At 41.8% G+C, this 26424-nt stretch overlaps 2 protein-coding genes across 2 annotated transcripts; one reads left to right on the forward strand and one right to left on the reverse strand.

Moving 5' to 3' along the window:
- The first annotated feature begins 413 nt into the window (after positions 1-413).
- On the forward strand, positions 414-16057 carry ebag9 (estrogen receptor binding site associated antigen 9). Its single transcript, XM_080754285.1, has 7 exons — positions 414-731; positions 2030-2124; positions 2706-2787; positions 2958-3122; positions 8004-8114; positions 11713-11804; positions 14242-16057. Exons 2-7 carry the CDS (start codon positions 2042-2044, stop codon positions 14357-14359), a joined length of 651 nt encoding a protein of 216 aa, XP_080610411.1. The 5' UTR covers positions 414-731; positions 2030-2041; the 3' UTR covers positions 14360-16057.
- Positions 16058-17549: 1492 nt separating this feature from the next.
- Positions 17550-25511, reverse strand: sybu (syntabulin (syntaxin-interacting); the record flags this gene model as incomplete). The annotated part of the gene is made up of 7 exons (XM_080742727.1): positions 17550-19262; positions 19597-19746; positions 20936-21085; positions 21253-21355; positions 23716-23925; positions 25112-25295; positions 25488-25511. 7 exons carry the CDS (start codon positions 25509-25511, stop codon positions 18011-18013), a joined length of 2073 nt encoding a protein of 690 aa, XP_080598853.1. The 3' UTR covers positions 17550-18010.
- Between the last annotated feature and the right edge of the window lie 913 nt (positions 25512-26424).

Below are 26424 nucleotides of genomic sequence, written 5' to 3' on the forward strand. Positions count from 1 at the left end.
TTACAGTATGTTCAAGAAACCAGTAAAAGTTGTCAAGGAGCACTCGTTTTGACGTTCACCACACACTAATCACCACCAGATGGCGACGTCAGCCACTGCTCTGCCATTCACCAGAGTGTATATAAGAGAGTTACGTCACGCTTTGAACTCGCCGCAGACCGGAAGTGTTTACTCTTTATTTACTAGCCTAGCCTAGCCTAGCCTAGCCATTAGCTCCATTGTAGTCACTTGGACAGGGCGTTTAACGTGCGTTTATAATTTGTACAGAGATGCACAAAATCGGGACATTGGACTAGTAGTCCGAAGAAATCAGTAGGTGGCGGTAATGCACATGTTTGTTTGCCATCCGCCAATAAACCCGAATAGAAGAATAAGAAGAAGTTCCTGTTTCCGCTCTCGGTTCAAAGATGGCAGCCATGAGACTGTGAATGAGCGACGACAGGTTCAGGCTCGAGGGCTTTATTATCATGACATGGCATTGGAGTTAGCAGCTGTACGGCTTTATTATGCTCGCAACGTGGCAATAATCTCCGTCGTCTCAAATGCGTCCTCAAATGACGAGTGTTGTGGAAAAATAAAGACGTAATGTTTGCCTGTAAGCTAAGCTAGCAAGCCTCTGTTAGCCACAACATAGATGAGCTCGTTTGGTTTCGCTGTGTCTGTGTGTGTGCAACTGAAAGCCAAGCCATCCAACCATCTGTTCTGCATCCTGGGTCTGAACACCGTGCACTGTGAGTTCCTCAATATCTGTCAATGGTGGGAAAAGTACTTGCATGTTTTAGTAAACGTATCAGTATTGCAAATAAAGTCCATGCAGAATTCTAAATACTGTATACTTGAGTAAAAGTAAAAAAGTGTTGGCAGGCATGTAAATGTCCTTAAAGTACCAAAAGTAGAAAGTGCTCGTTGTGCAGAATGACCAATTTCATGTTTTCGAATAACAAATATTTGGAAAATATCATGTCAGCTTGTCGATCAGCTATTTTCAAGTGGCTGACATTTATATGGGGTTGAAGTGGTTAATGTGTTTTGTAATAATCAAAATATGCAAAGTAACTAAAGTTTTCAAATAGGCTAAATGTAGTGGAGTAAAAACACAATCTTTGGAAGTAAAAGTATTGGAAATACTCAAGTAAAGTACAAATACCTCAAAACTGTACTTAAGTAAAGTACTTCAATAAATGTACTTATAGTTACTTTACACCATTGTTAATATCTGTGTTGCTATAACAACAACGGTCCGTGTTAAACACATGGACCCTAGCATTCCATCATGCAATTAAAAGAATGTGTGTGCAGTTTCTGTGTGTGCAAATATCTTGAAATGGCTAATCTACAAGCTCAACGCGTTGTAAGAATGTGTAAGATTTCCTTTTGTCCAATAGCTGTACAGTATACAGTACACTATGTAGTCTGTCTGTTGTTTCTCTTAAGCAGGGGTCTTCAACAGGGTTAGACCCCCTAGGGGGTCCTCAGAGTTACTACAGGGGGTCGTCCAAATCTTCCAATCTTTTTATTAACAACTTGAACCCTAGTGTCCATATTCTGAGAATTGTAGCCAAAAATAGCAGATGTACAAGCTCACAACGCCTTGCAGATCGGCTATTTTCGGCAAAGAGGTTTGGTGTAGAGGGGAAAAAGAGCAGACTAAGTAACAGAGTGAAAGGTCAAGTTTATTAAGTATTGACAGTTCAAGTGGTTAAATATCTGAAAACACAAATTGACATGAACCTATATGGAAGATGAAAGATGAAACTATATGGAATCTTTGAAAAGGTCCTTGGCCTGAAAACGTTGAAGACCCCTGCTCTAAAGTATGAATTAATCGCTTCTAAGGCAATGTTACCACAACAACCGGGACATACTCTAAGATAGACTTGAACATGAACTTGGAAGATTACAATGCATCCCAATGTCATGTGACACACACACACACACACACACACAGTGAACTGTAAAGGAATGCATGTGAGAGGCCTTTCTAACCATGTCAATTCTGTCAATATTTTTCTCTTATCACTTTATCCAGCTAAATTTCATTATGGCCATCACGCAATTCCGCCTTTTCAAGATCTGCACATGTCTAGCCAGTTTGCTTTCCTTCTTCAAAAGGTTGATATGCAGGTAAGCTTATTAGAATGCTCACAAATTCAAATAGTTTTTGTAGTTTTTATTGATAAAATTGTGTCTATGCCAGGGGTTCCCAAACATTTTCAGCTCAAAACCCAAAGTGAAATCTTGTATCTTACTGGGAACCAAACTTACAAAATTACATTATCAATTAAATTGCTCTAACTCAGTTATAGTTTAACTGGGACTCTATAACGTCTACCCGAGGGTAGCAGTTCGTATTCTGAATGCAGAACATGAGAGTGTAACGTTCTCACCACCTTAAGAAATATATATACACTTATAGATTGCTTTCCCAACTCCCAATGTCTTACCCCTTGCCTGAGCTGTCCTTCAACCTTCAAGCTAAATGGGTTGTGTAACTTGTGTGTAGTTAGTTACCTTGCAATTATGTAACTCTGTCAAAATATCTTCAATAGTAGTTGCTCATTAATTAGAAATCATCCAAAATCTCTGGTGACCAAATAAAATTGGGACTGTGGACACAGTGACCCATTTCAGTTCACAACTCTAAATTTGGAACACACTGGTATATGCTAATGTTTTATTATAATGATCATATCATCTTTTTACAGGACTGGAAGGGGACGTAAACTCAGTGGTGATCAGATAACTCTCCCAACCACTGTGGATTTCTCTTCATCTGTACCCAAACAGGTTGGTATTCTTAATCAGCTGGCCACCCAATATGCCAGCTTTATGAGAGAAATCTGACACTGGCCATTGTGTGTATAAACTTGAATCTATCTTACTTTGTTTTCAAGGATAAATGGTTGACGTTAAAGTGGCGTTGGTCCAGACAAAACTTTAATTTTCTTTTGTGCTAGTCTATACAGCCGGAGATTGAGGAATGGAGCTCTTGGGATGAAGACGCTCCAACAAGTATCAAGATAGAGGGTGGCAATGGAAACGTTGCCCCTCAAACTGATGAGGGAGAAGAGGAACCCGACTACTTCAAAGACATGACGCCCACCATCAGGAAAACACAGAAGGTATTCTCTACGTTTTCACGTCACCACGATTACAAGTTCACAACTAAAAAGACTTCTCTGTCTAATGAGTGCTTGTCATGGCTGGAAGTGTGTACTTGTACTATCCCTGAGTCTGATAAATTCTGTCAATAGGTACACAGAGTGCACAGGAGAACATCTGTTGATGATTTAAGACAAGAGGCCCTGTGGTTGTTTTCTCCGTGTTGTAGCCTTTGAAATTCTATTGGCCTATGTGTTTTAACACATTAACTGCCTTTTCAAAATGGCCCCCAAGTTCCTCACTGCCAGGTTCCTAAATTTATAGTGCACGGATCGTGCACGCCCATGCCTACTTTTTAACAGCTTTCACACAAAAAAATCCGCTTGGAAATCTGTTCAGGCATTCATGAGATAGAAGCCTTCAAAGTCAGACAAAACAAACATTTTGCCATTTTGAAAGATGTGTTTGTTATGGGGCTAAACATGCAATTTCGCGATTGCGATCATGCCTTATACATTTTAGGCATTTTTGGAATTTTTTTTTTATAAAAGAAATTTGAAAAACGTTTTTTTTTTTTTTTTTTTTTTTTTCAAAATGGCTGCCAACTCGGGAAACTCGGGCTGTGGCAGCCTGGGACTACTGTAATAACTCGGGAAACTCGGGCCTTGGCAAGGAATGATTAATTAATAATATTATGATTGAATAAATATTGTTTTAACAAGCAAAATCGTATCTTAATGCAAAAGGATTGTCTTAACACATTGACCGCCATTTTAACATACCTCCGTACTCCCACCTGCCATTCGTCTCCATAGACTTCCATGTAATTGGGTGTGCACGGATCATGCACACCCATGCCTAGATAATGCACCACGTGTGTCCACCTTGCTCACAGCTTTCAAACAAAAAAATCCGAATGGAAATCCGTTCAGGCATTCCTGAGATAACAGCCACTATGTTTAACAAAGATGGCTGCCAAAATGGCTGCCATGCTTGAACGATGGGGTTGCTATGGGGGTTAAACATGAAATTTCGCGATTGCTATCATGCCTACTCCATTTTTTGGGGTCAAAATTCTTTTTTAATTTTTTTTTTTTTTTTTTTTTTTTTTTTTTTTTTTTTTAATTCTCGGGACTATCGGGCCTGGCGGGGAAAGACATTGGAATAATCTCGGGACTATCGGGCCTGGCAGGGAATGAGAAGCTCAAATAAATAAGGCCTAACAAAAAAAAACTTTGGTTTCCGGTTGGCGACCGACCCTATTAAATACGTGCAACCCAGATGATTTTATTGGCATTTGGAGTGAAAAAAATAATAATAATAATAATAAAGTCAAAATCCGACCGAGTCGATCAAAAACGTCTTACAAAAAATATATTTGGTGCGACCACATTCGCGAAGTCAGGACCTGTCCCCGGTTCCCGAGGCTAAACTAATGTGAGTTACGTTACAACTTGTATTCCTCCAAACACACACAGACACACAAGCACACACACAATCGGGGGACAAATTGCGTTGCCACTCAGTCAACAACAACACTGACTGGCAGGGTAGCCATGCTAGCAACGTTAGCAGCCCAGCCACCAGTACAGCTGAGAAATGTATAGCCACCACAGAGAGACGTGAGTTGGAGACGAAACATTTATGACGGCGTGGGATTCATCTGAAAGACTGTACGGCAACAGCGCTTGAGTGAATGCGGACTCCCGTGCGACACTGCATGTCTGCAAGTACGACTGCGTCTCTCTCCCTCGCTCGTCGAGTTGTGTTCTTTTGTCAAATCTAAGCTGGAAAATCTAACACTTCCTGTAGCCGATCTCTTCAGAATAAGATATGTTGCGCTAGCAGCAATAAGACTTCCAGATTTCTTATTACAATAAGACTTCCAGACGGTGGTCGACTTCTTAATCTCTTCAGAATAAGAGTATCCTAAAAGAAATTGAAATATGATTTCATTTGCATAAAAATAAAATAAAATAAATTCCCTACCTACTCAGCCCTAAAATGACAGCCAACCGGAAACCAAAGTTTTTTTTTTGTTAGGCCTAAGGTTGCATTTCCAAGGTGAGACATTTACCTCACAATAGTCTGACTCTAGTCTGGTCCTTTCAAATATTTAAGGGCAAAATTATTACCTCATGCCCCTGCTCCGGTTGTTATGGCAAAAAAAAGTTTTTTGAAAAAAAAAAAGTAAAAATAAAAAAAATAAAAATTAAAAAAAAAATTAAAAAAAAATTTTTTGGGGGGGGGACTATTGTGGCGGGACTATTGTGGCAGGACTATTGTGGCGGAACTATTGTGCCGCAGCGCACGTTTCCGGTCGGACATATTTGACCGCCGGACGCACTTCCGGTGTTGACGGCCGGACGCACTGGAGAGAAGTGACTGTTATGCCTCTGCTATTTCTCTGCACTCACTGTGGAGGCAGCAGCAGCAGCACGCACATGCAAACACAGTGGTGTCAAATTTCACTCCACTTACTGCGACGCCCCCCTCTGTTGAAATTGGATCCGCCGGTCCCATAGCTGGGAATGAGCCAATGGAGGGCGGTCACCATGGCGACGGGGGGCGAATGATAGCGTTATGGGCGGTATTCCTTACGTCCTAGACGACTACCTATGAGTTGAAGTCGATGTAAAGGGGGCGTGAATGGGCTTGGAAGTGGGATGCGGCAATAGGAGGAATGTGTGTATATATAAGATCGGAGGAGACTATAACGACCTATAACGGGCTTCACGTGTAAATGCATTAATTAATCCAGTGTGTGGACACACACGACGACATCAAGCAAAGTGAACTGACTTTCAACAACAGAGAAACAGGAGGTGATTGTCCTTTGAAACTGTCTAAAATAAAGGGACATTCATAGGATGGCTGTTTCTGTATAGCTTGCAACAGCTTTAGCAATGCTGTTGCATTCTGTTTATGAAAGTGGAAGTAAAACTCCTTCTGACCGTCTGGACGCAGGAAAGCCTGGTGACACGATGCTTTTTCTTATTCTCCTTCATCTTTTTTTGAGACGACAATGACACAGGATTATGGAATATATCCTTACATTGCAAAGGTAATCAGCACCATCTGTAGGCTGCCACTAAGTAGGCTGGCTGCTAATGTTTACTGAGTCTCAGGCATAGAGTTATAATAAGTGGTCGCAGCAGGACCAGAGCATCGTGCTGTGCAGCAGGGACGTGCAGAGAATGTAAAGAGAGGCAGGGGCTGACATTTCTAAAGGGCCATTTTGGTGGACAATTCTCTTGAATGTAGTTATGGTATGGAAAGGAGACATTTGCATTTCTTTTACCATAGTAAAAAAATGCATTCATGGTCTGAAGAGGGCAATTTTTACAGACAGATAAAAGGGCAGGGGCTCAAGCCCCCTTTGATGTCTGTGTGCACGTGCCTGCTGTGCAGCGAAGCCGTGTCTCGTTAAGACAAGGGTGGAGGAGCGACGAAAAAAAAGTTTGATCCATAAGAAGATTTTGGGATGTTTATTTAATAATTATATGCTAAAAACATTTGGTCATGGGCTTACAATTGCGTGATTATATTGTGTATTTATTAGGCTATTATTATTTATATCGGGACTCGGATCGGCAACGCTCTGTCCGATATCCGATTAATTAACATTAATGACCTTCATATCGGCGGCCGATACCGATACAATATCGGTATCGGTGCACCTCTACCAGTAAGCCCCGCGGTACCTCGGCGTACGTCTGGACAGGTCACTCTCCTTCAAATAACACCTTGAGAAAGTGAATACCAAAGTAACATCAAGAATCTCACTAATCCGACGTCTCGCCAGTACTAGCTGGGGTGCATCTTCCAAAGCGATCAGAATCTCCATGCAAGCCCTGGTGTTCTCCGCAACTGAATACTGTGCTCCAGCCTGGTGCAGAAGCCCACACGCCAGGAAGGTTGACGTTGCCATAAACAATGCTCTTAGGACCATAACTGGCTGCCTGAAGCCCACCCCCGTGTTCCACCTGCCAGTATTGGCAGGAATCGCCCCAGCCAGCCTTCGACGAGGGGCTGCTACCCTCGCCCTCGCAAGGAAAGCCCAACAACATGACTGGCATATCCTGCACAACATCACCACACCAGTGCTGCCTCTAAATAGACTTACAGCAGGGCGGCACAAGATCTGCTCAGGTCCACCCCTGAGGACTAGTCTACAGAGGCATGGTTGGCGGCAGCCTGGAAGCGGGAGTGGGAGTCGGCCGGGCCAACACGCATCCACAGTTACATCCAGGACCCAGGAGGCGGCATCAAAGGAGAGTAACTGCCACGCCGGCAATGGACTCTGCTGAACCACCTGAGAACTAGGGTCAGACGCTTCAAAGGTCCATGCAAAAGTGGGGCTTGGCCGACGGAGCAGCATGTGTGTGTGGGGAGCCGTAGCAGACCGCTAACCCTAACCCTAACCCTATCCTGTCTGATTGGACATTATATTGTTCAGTAAGAATTCAGAAAAGGGACAGAAAAAAGGGTTACTCTTGGTGAAATAAAGGTTTACAGAAGGCTACAGCTGCCAGCTCCGACACGGTGACAAGCTCCAAGCTAAGGTCATAGCCTATTTTAATTATTATTATTCTCTGGATTTGTTTGTTTCCGTTTGCATTTATGCCATAACTGTGCCATAGGGGGAGTGCCAGGAGGGAACAATGGAACACTTGAGAGAATGGAAAATTATCATATTTTGAGAACTTGAGAGAATGGAAAATTATCATATTTTGAAAACTTGAGAGAATGGAAAATTATCATATTTTGAATGGAAGCTCTAAATGTCTGTATGTTTTTTTATTTTTTATTTTTATTGTGAACTGATTCAGAACCACCTGCTTTACTGGACTGTCCCTACTCTCAACACTTGTTCTGTTGTCTGGTTGTACATTTTACAGATTGTGCTGAAGAAGCGGGAACCTCTGAACTACCTTGTACCTGACGGCTCGGCAGGTTTCTCCAGCCGACTGGCAGCCACACAGGACATGATGCCCTTCATTCAACCCTCTGTGAGTCAGACGTTATCTTGACAGCTGAGCTTGGCGTACTATTGTATTGGTCATTTCCAATTACCCTCAAATAAGCCTTGTTCCCAGCCTTACTCATCTGCGAAGAGAAAGGCCTGGTCACGTCCTAATGCTGAGAGTGTCTATAGGGGTGGGGTCCGTTGTACTGTATGTCTTTCAGATTTGTAAAGCACCAACGTAATTTCCTTGGGCGGTACTTTGGCCAAATTCCAGTACTTCCGCTTAGACACTCAACCGGAAAAGTCTAGCGTGCCCCCAATTAGACCCTGTCACTGCCAGCCGCTATTTGTTGGTTTGGGGAGGATGTCGACAACCACATGTCTCAGTGAGGAGTTTAATCAGGAGAGTGTAACGCTCGTAGAGGAACACAATATTCCTCGGAGTTCCACTCCCTGCTGAACAGGCACCCCATCCAACCTGTTAACTCGTTTACTGCCAATTAAATATGCCTTCTTTGGGTTTTCCCTGCCATAAATCTCCATAGACTTCCATGTAATTTATAGTGCACAGATCATGCACGCCCATGCACAGATCATGCACCATGTTTGTTACCGGCACACCATGGAGTACATTGCTTGAACACAGACAACACAGCTTTATTATTATATTTATTAGGCAACTTATTTCCCGTGTAGCCTACCCTATAAAAACAATTTGGTTCATTTTCATGTGGCATCTGTGTTCTTATAAGCATGCTTTGAATACTTTAGTTGGATAACAGGTGGTACAACTGTTATTATTATGAAGAGAAGTGACAGATTATTCTGCCTCCCTGCCCCGGAGGTGAGAGCTCAGAGCTGCTAGACGCAGCTAGCTAGGCTGCTATAGGATAGCAGCACGGCTAACCTCACGTCACCAGGCTTTTACATAGATGCAGTTGACACACAGTGGTGTCAGATTTAATTTCACGTTGACTTACTGAGACCTGGGTTCGAATCCCAACTCGGCACAAAAAGAAAGGAAACTTGAATTCGGTCCATTGTATATCCCCTTTAATAATACCAATTTGTATTGTGTTTTATATATAGGCACCGCTTGCTCCACCTTGTGCCCAAAAACAAGCGCTCCTGGTCTCCATCTTACTGAATCTCAATAAAACTGTGTGAGAGAGAGAGATAGATAGATGTGTGTGTTAGTGTTGTGCGGTTTTTCGGTATTTCGGTTTGATGCGGTGTTATAAAATGTTGACGGTCTCGTAAGCCAAAACCGAAAACCGTCACGTGACATGTGCGCCGCTGCCGCATCTGCCGTGTTTACGGAAGCAGCAGAAATCACTCCTGAAGAAGGAGCCACAGAGATAATGGTAGCAAGCCAAGTAGGCTAACAGCTGGAAAGAAATGCAACAGCTGTAACCAAATACAGAAGCGAGGCTTAGCTTGAAGCTAAACACGGTGGATCTACAAGCTCACAACACGTTGCACGGTCGACGAGCCACAAGCTTGTAGATCAGCTATTTTTTTATGCCTCTCCTCCTAGGCTAAAGGAACGGGGCTAAAGCGCTAGCATGCTAATGATTTAGCCACGTTCCTTCAGGAGGAAAAACAACAACAAACGCAGGCTAAAAGTAACAATTATGTCACTGCGTCAATGCAGAACGGCACACGGCTGCATCGCAATGCAAGCAAAATCTAAAACTTTTTAAGAAGTCCTCTACTCCATGTCTCCATCACTGTTTACTATGCAGTGTGTGTGTGCGCTCCGGCTCGACACAGCACGTCCCACCCAGTGTGATGGATCGTGTGGTTTCCTATATTATCTGGCGACTTGTAGTCCTATTGGCACACACACACACACACACACACACACTGCAGCCAGGCAAATGCTCGTTTGTCAATCTGTGGGTTGAGACCCCAGAGAGGTCCCAACATGATTTTGGGTGGTCCCCAAATGATTAACTTAATGTGCAACATTGTTTTCTCAATCAACTGTAAACAAACATTGTTTTCTCACTCAACTGTAAACAAAACAACATACAGTGTATTGAGGGTTTATATTGTACATGTCTAAAGTGACAACGTAAGGACTTTTTTTAACCTCTGAAATGACAAATTAAATTGACTTAGGCTATTTACAATTTATTTTAGTATAGCCCAATAGTATTTACTGCATTTTTGTGGGTAAAACACTTTTGTATCTGCTTTATAAATAAAGCACTTTGAAACATTTTTTTTTTTAAATCACGTTAAAATCTATAAGATTGTAAAACCGTGTAAAACCGTGTACCGGGGTTTTTTGGGGGGCCTAAACCGGGGTTTTGAAAAAATGGAAACCGTACAACCCTAGTGTGTGTGTGTACATACACTATATACAGGTATATTTGCAACAAATAGACAATTTAACATCAAGGTGCCCACAAGTTTAGTTGCCCGCTCTTCCCGTATCTGAGGGAAACATGGTTCAAAGCAGCAACAATATTGTACTTTTGGAAACATTTTGTGGTGCAAATGTGCATTACATTAACCCATTCACACTGATGGCGGAGGCAACCATGCAAGGCACCAACCTGTTCATCAGGGGCCAGTTGCACCACCAGAACGTAAGTTCTGCCCTAAGTTAGGGAGTAAAGTCCTTACTAGAGGCTTAGTAACTACTAGTTAGTTTGTAACTAAGTGAGTTACTAACAGGTGTTGCACCACGACAGCTTAAGGCATAACGTAACTAGTAATGCGTAGACTGTTCCTAAAGTAATGTATAGTCGCATACAATGACGTCATAGCTCCCGAATCCAATGAAAACGAACTGTTTCTAGTAAAGCTTGGATCGTCTTTTGTCAACAGACAGAGAGCTCCGTCTCTCCACTGGCATGTAGGCTACACAAAGTCATATTGATACGTGTGCTCATGGCGAGCGCATCCCTGCACACGGATTGTATCACAAATTATATTTGCCCCTCATACATGTTGCCCCTAACGCAGGGAAGTGCATATTTGGAGGGGAGAAGAGCAATGTTCAAGTCGCTGTTGTGCTGTATGTCTGCCGCAGCTGGTTGAAAAAGTACTCATGAATTCAAAAAGTATCAATCCTGCAATATAGAAATACTCTATTCATAGCAGACGCATTGTGAGCTTGATCGGCTATTTTAAAATGGCCGAAATGTATGCTTAATGTATGTTTTAAACAGATGGGTCGTTTCATTGTTGAATTAATTAAATAGCCGATATAATGCTGTCTGCCACGTTAGTATGGTGTAGTTGCTCTACTCCCATAGAGATAGGTTGCTTAGTAAGGACTTAGTGCTGCCCAAAGGCTGGTGTAAATATTTAGTAGTTACTTAGAGATACGTTAGAGTGGTGCAACAGCTGACATTTTAGTAATGCGTAAGTCTTGACTTAGAAGCAATTTACGTTACAACTAGGCTACGTTGTAACTTAGTAACAGCTGGTGCAACCCCGACAGGAGCATTTAGGGGTTCAATGTCTTGCTAGTGTTGAGTCTGGGATTGAACCGGGATCCTTCAGACTCCCAAGCTCTACCACCTGTGCAGTAGATTTGAGAATCTACAACAAAGCAAATCTTTTAGTTTAGTTAATTAAATGTATTATGGACTGTTGCTTTATTCTCATTATGTACTATTCAACAGGCTGAGTTGGGGGAACTAGATACCTGGCAGGAGGATGCAAACGCCTGGGAGGATGAGTCTGATGCAGCCTGGATGGCAGAGGAGGTGCTCAGGTAATGGCATGTCAATGTGGTGTTATTATTTCATTCTGCAAAGTAATGGTTGAATTGAGACATCCCCACAGCCACCGCTCTTATAAAGTTGTCAGGTACACAACATTTAGTTATTTTCTGTTTAGTGTTATATTTTATTCATGTTGTCTTGTACCAGCGACGATCTGGTCTGCAACTGCAACACGTTGTGCTCCGATGAGACATCGGACTTTCATAATCCTCCCAATTAAAATAAGCAGTGTGCCGTCATACTTAACGGATTCATTGCTTTTAACACATCGAGGATGCCACGAATCAATAACATGACAGAGCCTGTGTGTTATCATTTAAGCAGGGGTCTTCAACGTTTTTCAGGCCAAGGACCCCTTAGCTGAGCGAACCTGACAGTTAGAGATGAAGCAGGGACCCCCTCTCCATATTGTATACAATTGCGTTAGATCTGTGGTTCTCAACCTGTGGGTCGGGAGTCGGGACCCCCCAGTGGGGTCCCCAAATTATTTTGGGGGGTCCCCAGAAGATTAACTTAATGTGGATCATTGTTTTCTCTCTGAACAGTAAACAAACCAACATTACATAAAGTTTAAGTGTATAGAGGGTATAATGCACATCTCGACAATTTAAGGACTTTTTAATACCTCTAAAATGACAAATTAAACATTGGACAAACTGTCAAATATTAGAGGCAGAAATTGTAAAAATAGCCAATCTACAGATCTAGATCTGCTATTTTCACAATAGAACCGTGTAATACAAAAAGTAATGCCTCAACCCTTAGTGCTTGTCAGGGTGGGGTGGTCCCCAGTTAAAATATGATAATTTTGGGGGTCACAGAAAAGGTTGATAACCACTGTTGTTGATTAAACCTTTTCATAGATGGAGTCATAGACGTGTTTAATAGCTCTATCATCAGTGACAGTGTTGTATCAATAAATTCATTTCTATTAATATGTGCATTTGGACATTTAAAACCCTAATTTGACCTTTGGCTCTGTTCTTGATCTGCTCTTTTCCCACTCTCTACACCAATTATATCTTTGCAGATCTTCAAGCTCATTGTGAGCCTCATGTGTATAAGTGTATTCCTCTGTTTAACAAACACACTGTTGCAATAAGCACTATGTGGATGTAAAGCCAAAACCTACAGTAATCATTTTAAGATCTGAGAATTTGAATTGGCTGGACTATAGCAACAGAAAGCAACATAACTTAATAAGCTGCTTCTATAAAATAAAGCATGGATTGGCACACACATTCACAGTGAAGGCAGTTGAGAACTTCAGGGAAACACCATTTTACCACCCCAAAAATTGGTGTGTGCTGGGTGCGCCATGTTATTAGTTTTACAGCTCTTACACCGACTTGTATCCCTGTTTAGGACAGGTCGGGGGGCTGTCCGCTTTCACAAGTCACATATTGGGACAAAATACATTTCAGTCTTGGGATTTTTATTTGCTGCAAACTACGACCTGCAAACTACTGTCCTGTGAGGTAACCGATACGATCGCCCAAAACATACTCGCCCCATGTTTTACTGTGGTTACATGTAGGAGTACTTGGTGGCGAACGGCCCCAGATTGCCGGATATGATCCGGGCCGACCCTATTTTGTGACAAGCATGTGACAAACGCTCCGTAAGGCTTTATAAACGTTTATATCCAGTCCATATAGCTATGTATTGTTGAACGTGTTGTGTTGTTACTATTATTTGGCATCAGGATTGTTCCTAATTTGTCAAACTTAGTTAATCAGCTTTGTAATGGGCTGCTTTATTCTACCGATTAAACACATGTTCTGCTAATAAACATATCTATCTAATTGTTTTTATCATTAGGGCTTTGATTTAAATTCTAAACATGAAGGCTGCAGTTGTGGTGCTTAAAGAACAGTGCTCTCAACTGCGCAACAAAAAAAGAAGAAAGAAATCGAGCGACAGTGACGCATCGATAAATGGCCCGCAAAGGTGACACGTGCAGAGAACAGTTGAGAATAGCAGACTTCCAAGCTCAACAATCGATTCCATGGCGCAGATTCTTGGCACGCGATGAAGTATATAATGTCTTCCTCAGGGTTTGCCTCACTAGCCAACACACAAGAGGAGGTTGATTGAACTGAAACCGGGGCTCTCCTAAACAGCAGGTTTGGGGATCTGTTGGGAATTGATTACATGAAATGGTCACTGGTGCGTGCAGTCTTGGTGTTTGTAAAAAAAAAGATTGGTCTATACACGTTATTGTTGTCAGTTGCTGGGGATTATGATACTATGCAAATAAGTATTCAGTATTCACAGTACTCTTGGTTATGGCCAGCAGGTGGCAGTGTTTGCAAGTAAACAGAACACAGAGCATCAACAACACATTCAGAAGCTGACCTAGCTTCTCTTAATGTGCATTGTGATGACATTGCTTGCAATCCTGTTTTTTGTTTGTTTGTTTTACAGACAAGGGAAGCTGGCAGAGAGAGAAAAGCGTTCCATGGAGCAGCAGAGGAAGAAGATGGAGAAAGATGCCCAGAGGATGATGAAGAAGGAGCAAAAGATTGCTGTTAAGCTCTCGTAACATTTTAATAATGCTCAATGTTGAGCTTGTGGAGGGAAGAAAAAAAACATTGATTCAACCATTAACTCGACCCTCTCGACCACGGAAGCAACCAGGAATCCAGGATCCACTAGTGATCTTATAGCCAACTGTCATCTTGCACCAAATGATTTCCCCTAGCAGCCATTTTAGTCATTGTTGTTTTGCCACAGCAATGTGAAAGCACATGTGAATTTGACACACAGTACAGCTGTCTGGTGGACAGATAATGCAACTGGTGTACTTGATGTGGCAAGACTTTCGGTCATTCTGGTTTAAAGGGGATTTAGTATTTTGTATAATGTAAAATGATCTTGCACCAAAAAAAAAAAAAAAGATACAGCAACATTAGACACAACTGAGTTTCTGATTTCATCTATTAGATAAGTTACACAAATATTCTATCTGGGGTTTTCCAGGAACAATTGTAAATAAACTGGTACCTATAGTACTCTCTAATGGGGAGTGCACATTATTTGATTTGTCTTATTTATAATCTTTAAGGACAAAGGAGTGTAATGTTTAATTTATACTCCATTGTACGATGGTGTCACTCACAAATAGCCGCTCAGCTCTACAAGTTTGCAACATGCTGTGACCTTGTAGATCCATTTTCAGAGTGTGACACCATTGTACAACAAAGTATAAATCCGGCTTAATTCACTGTATATCAGTGACATACCTTTTTTGCTTGATCATTGTGCTTTTTTAATTTAATTTCTCTTTATTGAAGTCACATTTTTCTTATTGATGTTGTTTGATATTCCATGTACGTTACCTCCCTGTACTGTGTATCTTGTATTACACTGGAATTCTGCATTCAAATGATGAAGGGTCTTCAGATAACAGTTCAAGGGATTTGAGAATTTAGCTATAATAGTTAGCTATGGGTTCCTATGGTAACCGCATAGCTGCTGATCTGCCAGGCTCCTGTCCTTTGTCTTTGGTGTTGAATCAAAAGATCTACTATTTAGCCCTAACCCTCCCTTTTAATATACAGTACAACTATACTTATAAGGCTGACCCTCTCATCTCTGTTATTCATTTTTTTTTAACATGACGTTTGGTATTGCTGCACAGACAGTCTGCTGTGCGCTGTCACTTGCTTATATGCAGTATAGCTTTGGGTCTGAAAAGTTGGAAAGAGGATGGAAAATAACACATGTGTTGCTCCCATTCTCATGGGGAAAAAAACTATGGCAACTGCTCAAGTGATGCTTTTGACTTAACAGCCTTTTATGCACCGAATGGTTGCATTTCCAGTCAGAGCTGTTGTCATGGAAACAGTAATGTATTTGCAAGGAAACTGGGTTTTGTGTAGAAATGTTCTGGGTCTTCAGGACACTCACGCCTGGAGGCATTGTTTTATAGTTTGCTGAATGATACAATAACAGTACTGGTATGGAAATGTAAGGTGGAGTTAATCTATTGAATGATTCATTCCAAGTTTCATAAATCTTGATTCACAATATGTACTGGAAAATAACAGACTTATGCATGAATCGGTTGAAGAATTCAACTGAAGGGTGGCTGGAATTATGGCAACTGTCTTAATTTTTCTTTTCTGATTTGTTTGGGACATGGTCTTTTGCCATCTGTTATCAGTTAGCATTATGGTAAAAGATGCATGTTCTGTTTCATCAAAGGGATTGGTTGTTCTACACATTTCATTTTCAACAATAAATTGAACCCCTTTTACTATCTGTCTCAGTCATGGCCATCATAAAGATTAAGCATAATTTACATTTTGTTTTCATCGGGGTACAAAATGAAAAACTGCATGTACCGTGTATTTAGTATTTGACCTTTTTCATTTAAATTCATCCCTGCGTGCATGACCTGATTTCCATATTAACCAAATTAACCCTGGCCTATTTTGGGCATGTCATATTGTAAAAAATAATAGCTCAATTAGATCTACAAGCTTGTAACCCATTTTTGCTATTGATATGAAGATGAAATTTGCTATGATTGAGATGAAACAAAACCCAAGATAACACTGGCGAGTAGGATTATATTACATATGTATTAATACGCATCGCACATTTTGCTGACCATTCTAGTGACCAGTGACTTAAATCTTAAACGAAATCTACCACCGTCTGTCTCAGGACATGCTTTCCTGACTGACCATCCTGAAGCGAACCCATTTAAAAACACGTCATCAGGTATTTGGAAAGATTTTTTTACTCACTTCAAATTCAGATTGGTGAAAACGATATGAATAACGGTGACAATCAGTGACATAGCCTACAGCTTACACATTAGCAGCAATAGGCCTACTGGTGTATTGTCAGCTGGTTTCTATTTTCTTTTAAGACCATCAGTGGCTCCTCTCAATCTACTTTCTACTGCTCACCAACAGACCAGGGCTGCAGAGATTACAGCATGTGGGATGATTCACTGTCATCACGATCATGAACTGAGAGGTCATGATTATGCAACCGATGACAGATCACCATATGGCAGAAAGAAATTGTAGTCTCTGTTGTGTACCGAGAGGTTCCTAGTAATTGACCATATTCAGATTATTCACAAATTTGTCATGCCCCCCCCCCCCCCAATATGACAAAATGATCACCATGTGAATATGGTCAATACTCAGTGATCATACCAAGTGCATGATTGCTCAATACTGCTGCTCTAGACTAGCAATGAACCCATTTGTCTCAGGGTCTGGAAATCCATTTTAAAGACCCAGGGCGTTCTCAGTAAATCCATTTAAAGTAAAGTGTGTTCTTAGTAAAGTAGATTCTAATGCAGCAACATTGTCATCACTATAGCCCAAGAGATTTGAAAACACTTGCCTGAGAAAGCCTTTACATAACAAGCACTGTTATGGAAAAAATGTGCATTGCATTGGGCTCAGCCTGACTGAAGACATTTTCCTTAATAATTCATATGAACTTATGTGAAGGAAGAAAACATGTACCACACTAGTGATTTTATGCCATTTGAACTCCTGCAACTTGCTATTTTATAGTATTTTAAAATACATTTGAGATTTATGGAGACAAAAACAGGTGGGATTATCATGCTTTAATAAATATACAATGTAAACCACCAGTATTGCACATAGCTCAGGCACATATTTTAGAAGCAACAGTGTTATACTTGCTATACAAAGGGTGATTGTAAATACTGTCAAGAGCTCTACTCCCAGGGAGAAAAATCTTCACAAAAACATGACATGAAAAGAATACATTGAAGCTTTGGTTGAGAATATTAATTAATAAGTTTGTTTTTGAACACCACATGAAACATTTGAAGTCTTGAAATACCATAAACTCAACATTCCATCTTTAACCTACAGTACAACTCAAACTCACTTTCAGGAAAAACACACCAAAACAGGGAGCGCTACTGACAGCACAGTGATACCACTTAACCATCTACCCAGATGACCAGTATACTGCATACACACAAATAAATCATGAAAATAAATACCTTTAATACATTATCCCTTTCAAATAACCATTGTTGCCTTAACTTGGCACAGTGCAAAATAACAGGAATCCAAAATAACTGCATTGATATGCTCAAGTGTAGAAAACAAAAAATACAAATACTCATAAGCAGACGCTGAAGTGCTTTTAGTTGAAGGACAGGTGTGTTCATGCGGGTTGGTGGCCGTTACACATATGGCCTGCGAGTGACGTGGCGAAGAGAGTGTAATCCCATGACGCAACAACCCCTGATCAAAGCAGCGATGTTGTACACAGGCGCACTTCCATCCACACCATGCCGGGAGTACAGCCATGCCACTGTAGGCAACACGGGCGCTGCCACCGCAACCAGATCAACCAGAAAACTGTTGCTCCAGTGACGCTTGCTGACCACCCCCATTGCAGGCGGCACGCAAGGCTGCTCCTTGACCCAAGACTGCTCCTCACCAACGGTGAAGTCCAGCTCTTCCATGAACCTGTGGCTCTCTGCAGGCTCCGAGCAGCACATCCCTGAATCAGTCATTCCTGAATCAGTCGAAGTATCAGGGCACTTTGGGGGGGCCAGGCTGGGCAGGACAGACAAGGTAGGGGTTGAGTCATCCAGACGAACAGCGGTGTGGGTGGAACTCAGGACAGGGGCCTGCAGGTCTGGGAGTCCTAGGACACTGTTGGGGCCTGGGAGTGCTGCATCCCCCATCATTCCCCCATTGAGCTTCAGCAGCTGGAGGAGCAGAGCCTGGAGATCTAGTGGCGACATTGACACCACGTCAGCCTGCACACTCTGATCAACGAAGCTGGGATGTGGTGGGCTGGGGCAGGTGGTGAAGGTGGAACAAATGGGATTTGGTGGGGGTAGGCGAGTGTTGGACTTCTCCACATCCTCTTCTAGCAGAGCGGACACCCCAGGCCCAGGCAATTGTCTCAGGTTACTGCCGGAGTCCTGACCAAAATCCACTGCCGTGGACATGAAGACCTGCTCCAGAATATCTGCTCTGTTGGCCATCTCATCATTCACCAGTAGCCCACTGTCTGCCATCGCCTCTGCAGCCTGGTCTCCAAGCCCCATGCCTCCTTCCTCCTCCCCTACCATCTTGCTCTTCGCCCCACCATCAGGAGACGTTTCTGGGGAGTCGCAGTTAAATTCCTCTGTGGGCTCGTCGTGGAGGTTTGAGGCTGAGCCACTCTGGGATAGCTCCATGCTCTGCAGCAGAGACTCCAGCTTTCTGTTTTGGATGTTTATGTCGATGAAATACTTCTGGATGCCCTTGTCCTTCTCCATCAGACTGCTCTTCATGGTCTCCACCACCTGGCGCAGCTGTTTGATCTCCTTACGCGCCTCCTTCAGGGACAGCTGTGCCTCAACGCGGTGGCACTCTTCCTCTATCCAGTCCTCCCTCATCCTGCCCAACTGCAATTTCAGCTCTTCAATCTCAGCCTCCCTGTGGAGAAAGAACGAGGGCTTTAAAATATACTCCCAAAGACAAAAGTTGGCCTTACGGACGGATTACACCAGGCTTTTCAAAGCACGTGTGTGCCTAACGTACGCAAGCCCAAATACACACAAAAATAGACAGTCCCATTTAAAAGGCCTGTGGTGTACACCACGAGCCTGGTGTAGCCGGCCATCAAACAGGTTATGAACAAAATGGTTTAAATTGGGTTGCTATTGTATCAGTGGAAATACATTGTGACATCACGCTGCATTTTTATCTAAAGCCACTACACAAATCTCCATGAAGTGATTAAAAGCACTGGGACTGAATATTAACCAACCTGTCATGAGCTCTGTTCTCAGACTCCATCAGTTTGATCTTCAGATGTCTGATAGCCACCTCCTTCTGCTGCAGGGGGGTGAGGTACTGTTCAGGGTTTGGGGGTCTGATACCATGGTTGTCTCCGCAGGAGTGGTAGCGGCTCACCCTTCTGCTTGGAAGAGAGATTATTCAAAATGAAGATCCAAACTCAAGAAAGTGCAGCTTGCAGTACCCAGGTTGCCACTTTGACAGAAACAACAAAACTGAAATCCATCCCTAAAGGCAGCACTTCATTACTTTGTTTAGTCTGGCTAGTAGTGTGCTGTGAGGGCAGACGCTTGCTGAGGCCCGGATTTCTGTCTGACACAGGATTATTGGCTTGCAGACTAGAGGCAAAATAACCCCCAACACTGGGTTATTTAAACGCTGTCTCATGTTAAATGCTAGTAGAGTCAGCCAGAAAAGCAATCACCTTAGGAATAAAAGGAACAAACAGCATCTGATTATTTCACAAAATCTAGACATGATACATGTTTGGTAAAGCCCAGTTAGCGTTTCATCTTGCTCAAAGAGCATGGATAAAAGGATAATCCCCATGTCTCAAACATGAGTTTGTGGGATTGGTTGATATGCAAAGCAAGCCACTCCAATACATGCAGGATTCATAGTCATCACAATATCCTAGCAACCTGGGAATGTAATACTGTGATGCGAGTGCGCTGCATCCCAGCCAGAAATAGAAACACCCAGCAGAGAGAGAACAAGGATGTCACATGACACTGAGGCAAGCCAAGAGAGCCGACTGAGGGATGGAAATGGAGGGGATGACGATGATGCAGGCATGATGGTGCATTCATCTTTTTAACCGTTTATACAGAGGATAGATTAAGCTACCATTTAAAAAAAAGTCCCAAGTAGGGCTCAGCTGTCATAGAAAGGCCATTATTAAAAAATATGCTGTCACTGAGCAACAAGATAAGACTGCTGTGCCATCACAGCATCTGGACAAAAAGAAAAAAGGTCAATGCCAAGATGCTGGCTAGCCTAACAAGACAATGATGAAATATTCATAGCCCCCTTAACACACCCCAATAATAAGTTCATTAAGGTCACCCAAGGACATTTGTTTCATCATAACCTCAATAGTCCTTTCTGCAACACAATCTTGTACAAGACAATCATATATCCACTGCTCAAAACTGTTTATTCTGGTGGTATGCACCAATGCCAAATGTATAGAATCTAGATGTATAAAGCAGAGAAATTATGGCAATGTAGAGGTAACAAGAAACAAGTTAATTCTTCAAAATTGTCATTTTCAATTCATATTCCAAATTGAGGTAGACAGGCTCGCGTACCTAGAGGTAGGGCTGGAGTTACTGCTGCTGTTTGTTGAGGGGGGCGTTCTGGGAGGGGTTCTGTAGGGGGCGTAGAGCGCTCCATCACGGTTGGGTTTTGGACTCCCTGGTGGCTTGAACACTGGGACGGGTCTGGTGTAGGCACCACGGCTTGGTAGGAAGGAATGAAGCATTAACAAAATATCAACGTTGATACCAATGTGAGTAAAAGCACATAATTGTTTATTTACATCTCTACTGAATGCCTAGCTTAGTCCAAATGTTAGGAATGAAGAAAATGTTATACAGCAAAGTTTAAAAATAAAGCTGTCCCATACCTGATGCGTGATGGATTCTTCTTCCCTGTAGACATGGATGCAAGGCTCTCCCTGGTCTTTAGGCTGCCAGAGCTGCTGGAAGAGCTGAAATCTGCCTCGCTACCTGCAAATGGATGAGCCGGTGTGTTACATAGCTGAAAATCCCATCATGAAGCTTGTTAATTTGTATCGATAATGAGCACCTTATCGATCCTGCTTATTGAGCCAGGCTTTTATCGAGCTCATTGAGCTCTGAGTTTTCTAATATTGTGGAAATATGTGAGATGACAAATTCTGAACAGAACTGGTATCTTTAGTTGTTGTGACTGGGTTGTGGCTGACCACCATTTATGAAGATGACAATTGACAAAAGTAACAAATATCATTAAAACAATCATTCATTAGTGAGCAATAAGTGTTAAATGGCTTTATATTATGAATGGTACTGTAACTATTTCTTGAACGCCTCTTGTCTCGTTTATACATGACGTCATGGGCCACTATGCTCGACAACAAGCTTGATAAGCCAAGCCCAAAGCTTATTGATACGGGGTATACATTCGAGCTCCATCCCTATACACAAGTACAGGCCTATATTTTACACTCACAAATATTAGGCATTTGTGAGCAACATTCTTTTTCCATGCATGTTCATTTAAACTCCACAATTCCAAGCAAGTTTTATATGATGTTCAAAACCATCAAGGCCCCTAGCCGCAAATTGCAACTCTAGATTTGTTTAGATATGTTGAATCTAGAGTTGCAACACCAGCTATTGACAGCCCATACATCCAAACAGAAAAGTCCTATCTGATTGTGTAACTCACCAACATTGCTGCTGTACGGAAAGATTGAATTATCCTCCATTTGCAAAGTGTTAGTTTAGCTACTTTCTGTGAATAAATTCTGTTTAGTGTTGAACTTTGCGTTTCAATAATGCAACTTCCCTGCTGCATTAGGTGCAATTTAGAAACAGGTGGTACACAAGACTGCTGAGTGTTTTCCAACAAACTTCCAAACACTTGGAAAAATCACCTGCATAATTTGTTGACAGAAACTAGCTCATAACAGGTCTATGTGGACTTTTATGAAACAAAACACTTCACAGATTGAATCAATCAATCTTTCCATACAGCTGCAGTGTTGCTTAATACAATCATAGCACTTTTCTGTGTGGATGTATGGGCCGTCAATGGTTGGCGTTGCAACTCTAGATTCAAGATAGGGAAAAAGATCTTGAGTTGCAAGTTGCAGCTACAAGGCCTCTAGAGCAGCCTTCTCAGAATTCTATGTTTGTGAAAATCAGAGGTACGGAAACCTGTCCCAAATCAGCTACATAACCTGAATCATTTCTCCCTGCAGAAGGGCAAAGCTGTAGAAAGCAGAGTTTCATCCAACAGAACTGTTATGACGCTTGTCTGATGGGCATTCACTATTATCCCCTCCCACATAAAGATAAAATAATATCAATACAGACAACAGTCCCATAGAAAATATAAATATTTGCAGAGAGAAAGGTTAACTACTTAACTCACATCAATTCTGAATAAGTAAAAAACACAAACCAAACAACATGACATTCAAATAGCATCCCCAACACAGAAATAAGAACCAGGACCTGAATATCAGCACTCAAATTCCAGGTGTGGGTTATCACAGAACACTATGCCACAGCACTGCAAGTAACGATGATAGCAATACCTGAGAAGCACCTCTTGCCATTAAATAAAACCATAGTGTTGTGCTCACTAGTGATTGTGAAAAAGAACAGTGTAAAGGTGACTGATCCTCAAGTACTCTGTGACTGAAATGATGGTATATGCGCACAAACAGAAAAATAACCTCCAGCTAATCAGCCTAATTGGTTACGCCCCGAACCTTTTCATCAACCAATCGGCTTACAATCATCATGAGGTTTTTGTTTTGTTTTGATTTTTACCAGTGATCAACCGCTTTATACTAATTTGTGGATTTAGTTTCACTTAAAAATTGGGATTGTAAATCAATTCAGAGATAAACATTGTGTCAATATGCCACAAATGTACATTAAATAACAATGAAGACATTATGCTCTCTCATTTTCTAAGCAGCTGCTTCCCAACCAGTGTGTGCTGAGCTCAACATGTCTGGGAATCTGCTGCTCACAACTAACAAATACACAGTCAATTTGTACTTTGATCTGCAGGGAGTTATTGGCATGCAAAAGCACCGGGAGCACTGTACAACATGTACTGCATTATCCTGCCTGCAAGACACAAATTACTATTCTATAATTGGGTAAAGAAATCCAGAATATTAACACATATCTGTGCCATATGTAGCAAAAATACCAATATTTCAATTTCAAACACAAAAACATTGTTTTATTACTTGGGAGAGATGTGCACGTCTAACAAATCAAAAACTGGGACGACTCTGGAAAACAGATTTTCGCGTATTTGAAAGATCTAATGGATTTACTTAAACCCCACCATCCATATTCACCTTTAGCTCTCGACTTCATTGCGGATCTCTGCTCCCTCTTGTGCCTTGGTGTTGTGCGTTCTGCATTCCACTCTGTCATCATTCTCACCCTCTTCACTTTGGTCTTGTGCTCGGGCAGTAAGGGACTGTGCGGAGACTGTGGAGTGTTGTCTGAGCCTGGCGGGGTTTTGGAGGGGGACACAGACTGACTAGTGGGGCAGCCGGTGTCATCTATGTAGACAGGCACACAGACAGTGATATCCAAGAACAGGCAGGCAGGAATGCAGGCAGGCAGGGAACAATCAGTCAAAGCTCAAGGTTCATGTTTATAGTGTTATCTAAGAGATAAACAATCATTTTGACAGTCTATTCAATTGTTGTCACTGCACAATGTTTGTATCATCATGTTTGTTTCATTTGACCTCTAAGAGAGCATGATCACAATCTCCAAGGGGAAAATCTGTAATATTGTATTGGCTCATCATAATTGCATAAAATGCAGGTGGTCAGCAGGGGTTGCAAGTGTTGATCAATGCCAATCACTCCTCTGTTTACCTTATAGTCGTGGGCCTTAGTTTTTTTTCTCGTGCTAATCAGTCTAAAAGCGCCACATTTTGCACAGATGTATCCCAGGGCATGCTCTAATGATTTAGCTAGGGTGCCCGAGTTGGCGACCTTCGGGGTCGCCACAGCGGCCAAATAAAGTTGGACTCCCATGACTTTCTATACACTATACTAAAGGAGGAAAAATAGATCTGCTTTAAGTAGCAAGTGAGGGGGTCTAACAAGGGGTTTGTCATGATTCTGAATCCATTGCAAGCATTTCTTTTGCACAAAAAACTTTCATTGGGCTAAAAATGGCCCCACAAAACTGTGAAAAGTGATGACTCATCACTAAATGAGTCATCGTCGTTTTGTGGGGCCGCAATTTTTTGCGCTTTTAGACTCATTAGCACAAAATTACCATTCTATCTCCTTAAGGCCCCTGACTATTAATGGCTGCTTCAATTAGAATTTAGAGAATTCAATCATTTCTAAACAAGCAGCCTCTATCTTTCATTGGAGATGCCCCACATCCCACAAGCAATTGAATATACTGTACATATTGTATATAAGAGACAACAATCGATGATTTAAATAAAAGTAGTTGGCTCTACGCAATTACACTTGCTGTGCAATATTTTTGTGATATATTATTATTAACATTTATAAAAGTGTGCAATGTTATGTTATATCTTCCCTAGACATTTCTGAACTGTATCTCTTTAAGTCAGGAGAGACCCAATATTAGCCTTTGTTGTTGTAGTTCCTATGGCTTCTTTAGAGATGTCACTAGGAGCCCCTATTACTGATCGTTATATACTATATATGCTAACACAATAAACTATTTTGCAGTTTGGGGATGAGGGGTTCTTACCAGAGCAATAGCTATTGGTGCTGACGGCCTTTTTGGAATGATCTGACATCTCACAGTCTTTCTCTTCCTCTTCTGAGCCAGGTGAATCAGACAGCGGTGAACCTTTATCTTTGGGGCGGAATGGATGAAGAATCAACCGCGGTATGCGACTGCGAGGGCTCCCTTTATCAGGTGACTTCTTCTCCTGTAAAAAAAAGGGAAAAAAAATCTGTCAATACCATACTTTTACTACTGTAATTTAAGTCTGTGCAAAAAAAGTTGTCAAGATTTTTGTTTCACATGTTGCTAAATCTTGCATTAAAACTGCCATCGATAGATAACTAAGTGACATAAAATAATCATATATTATCAAACAGCAGATGTAGATCAGACACACCTCATATTCCTGGAACGGTCCCATTGTGCCTCACGCAAGCGTTTCCCCCTGGAGGTGGAATGAAAAGGGAGAATCAAAATCGTAGTTTTGCTCTAGCTGTGCAGTGACTGAGTGCCATCATCTTGACGTGTCAGTCTTAACAAACAAGGCCGATCCTGTTTAGAAAACCTGTTACATCACAAACTGGCACGGCTGCCTGGCACGGCTGCCTGGCACAGATGGTGCAGGCACAGAGGAGGTTGTGAATGTGGGTAGGCTACCTCAAAAACACCCCTACCGTTCTGTTCTATCCGAGGCCATCTTCATCAGCATGTTGCATCAGGTTTGCACACAGTTATTAAATAATAGCAAGGCTAATAACCTTAGATTTGGCTTATTAAGATCCCCTAGTTGCCACATTAAACCCTACGTTATGCATGCATTCAATAGTGATAAAATATCTAGGCTACAGCAGTTTAAACAACTGTTGCTTTAGAGCAGAAAAGCAAGTCAACTCCTTCACACAAGGCTGTCGCTTGCCCAAAAGTACAGATCTACCTACAAGCTAACAATGCTGATGCCTGTAGATCAGTTATTTTGGAGGGGGCAACAAGCGACACCATCATACAGCGAAATAAATCAGTCTTTAGTTTAAGCAGCTACACCAACGTGTATGTTTTGCCTTATTTGTCTGTAGAGAATAGTGCACGCACATCCATGGCCCAGGTGCTAGACAAGCAGAATCATGAAGGACAAATAGAGTCTGCACACTGGTTATGCTCCATAAAGTTTATTGCTCGTCAACGTTTCAATCTCAATAGATCTTCATCAGGACTTGCCTTATTTTTTTAACTTGTTTAACAAAGCTACACATTATCAGGAAGGCTAGAACATGACCCCCCTGGTCTGGAGAGTGAGCTAAATATTAAGCAATTGCAATGATCATTCTGTTTGTGCA

Source organism: Nannobrachium achirus (assembly GCF_963921795.1).
Source record: "Nannobrachium achirus genome assembly, chromosome: 2".
NCBI lineage: Eukaryota > Metazoa > Chordata > Actinopteri > Myctophiformes > Myctophidae > Nannobrachium > Nannobrachium achirus.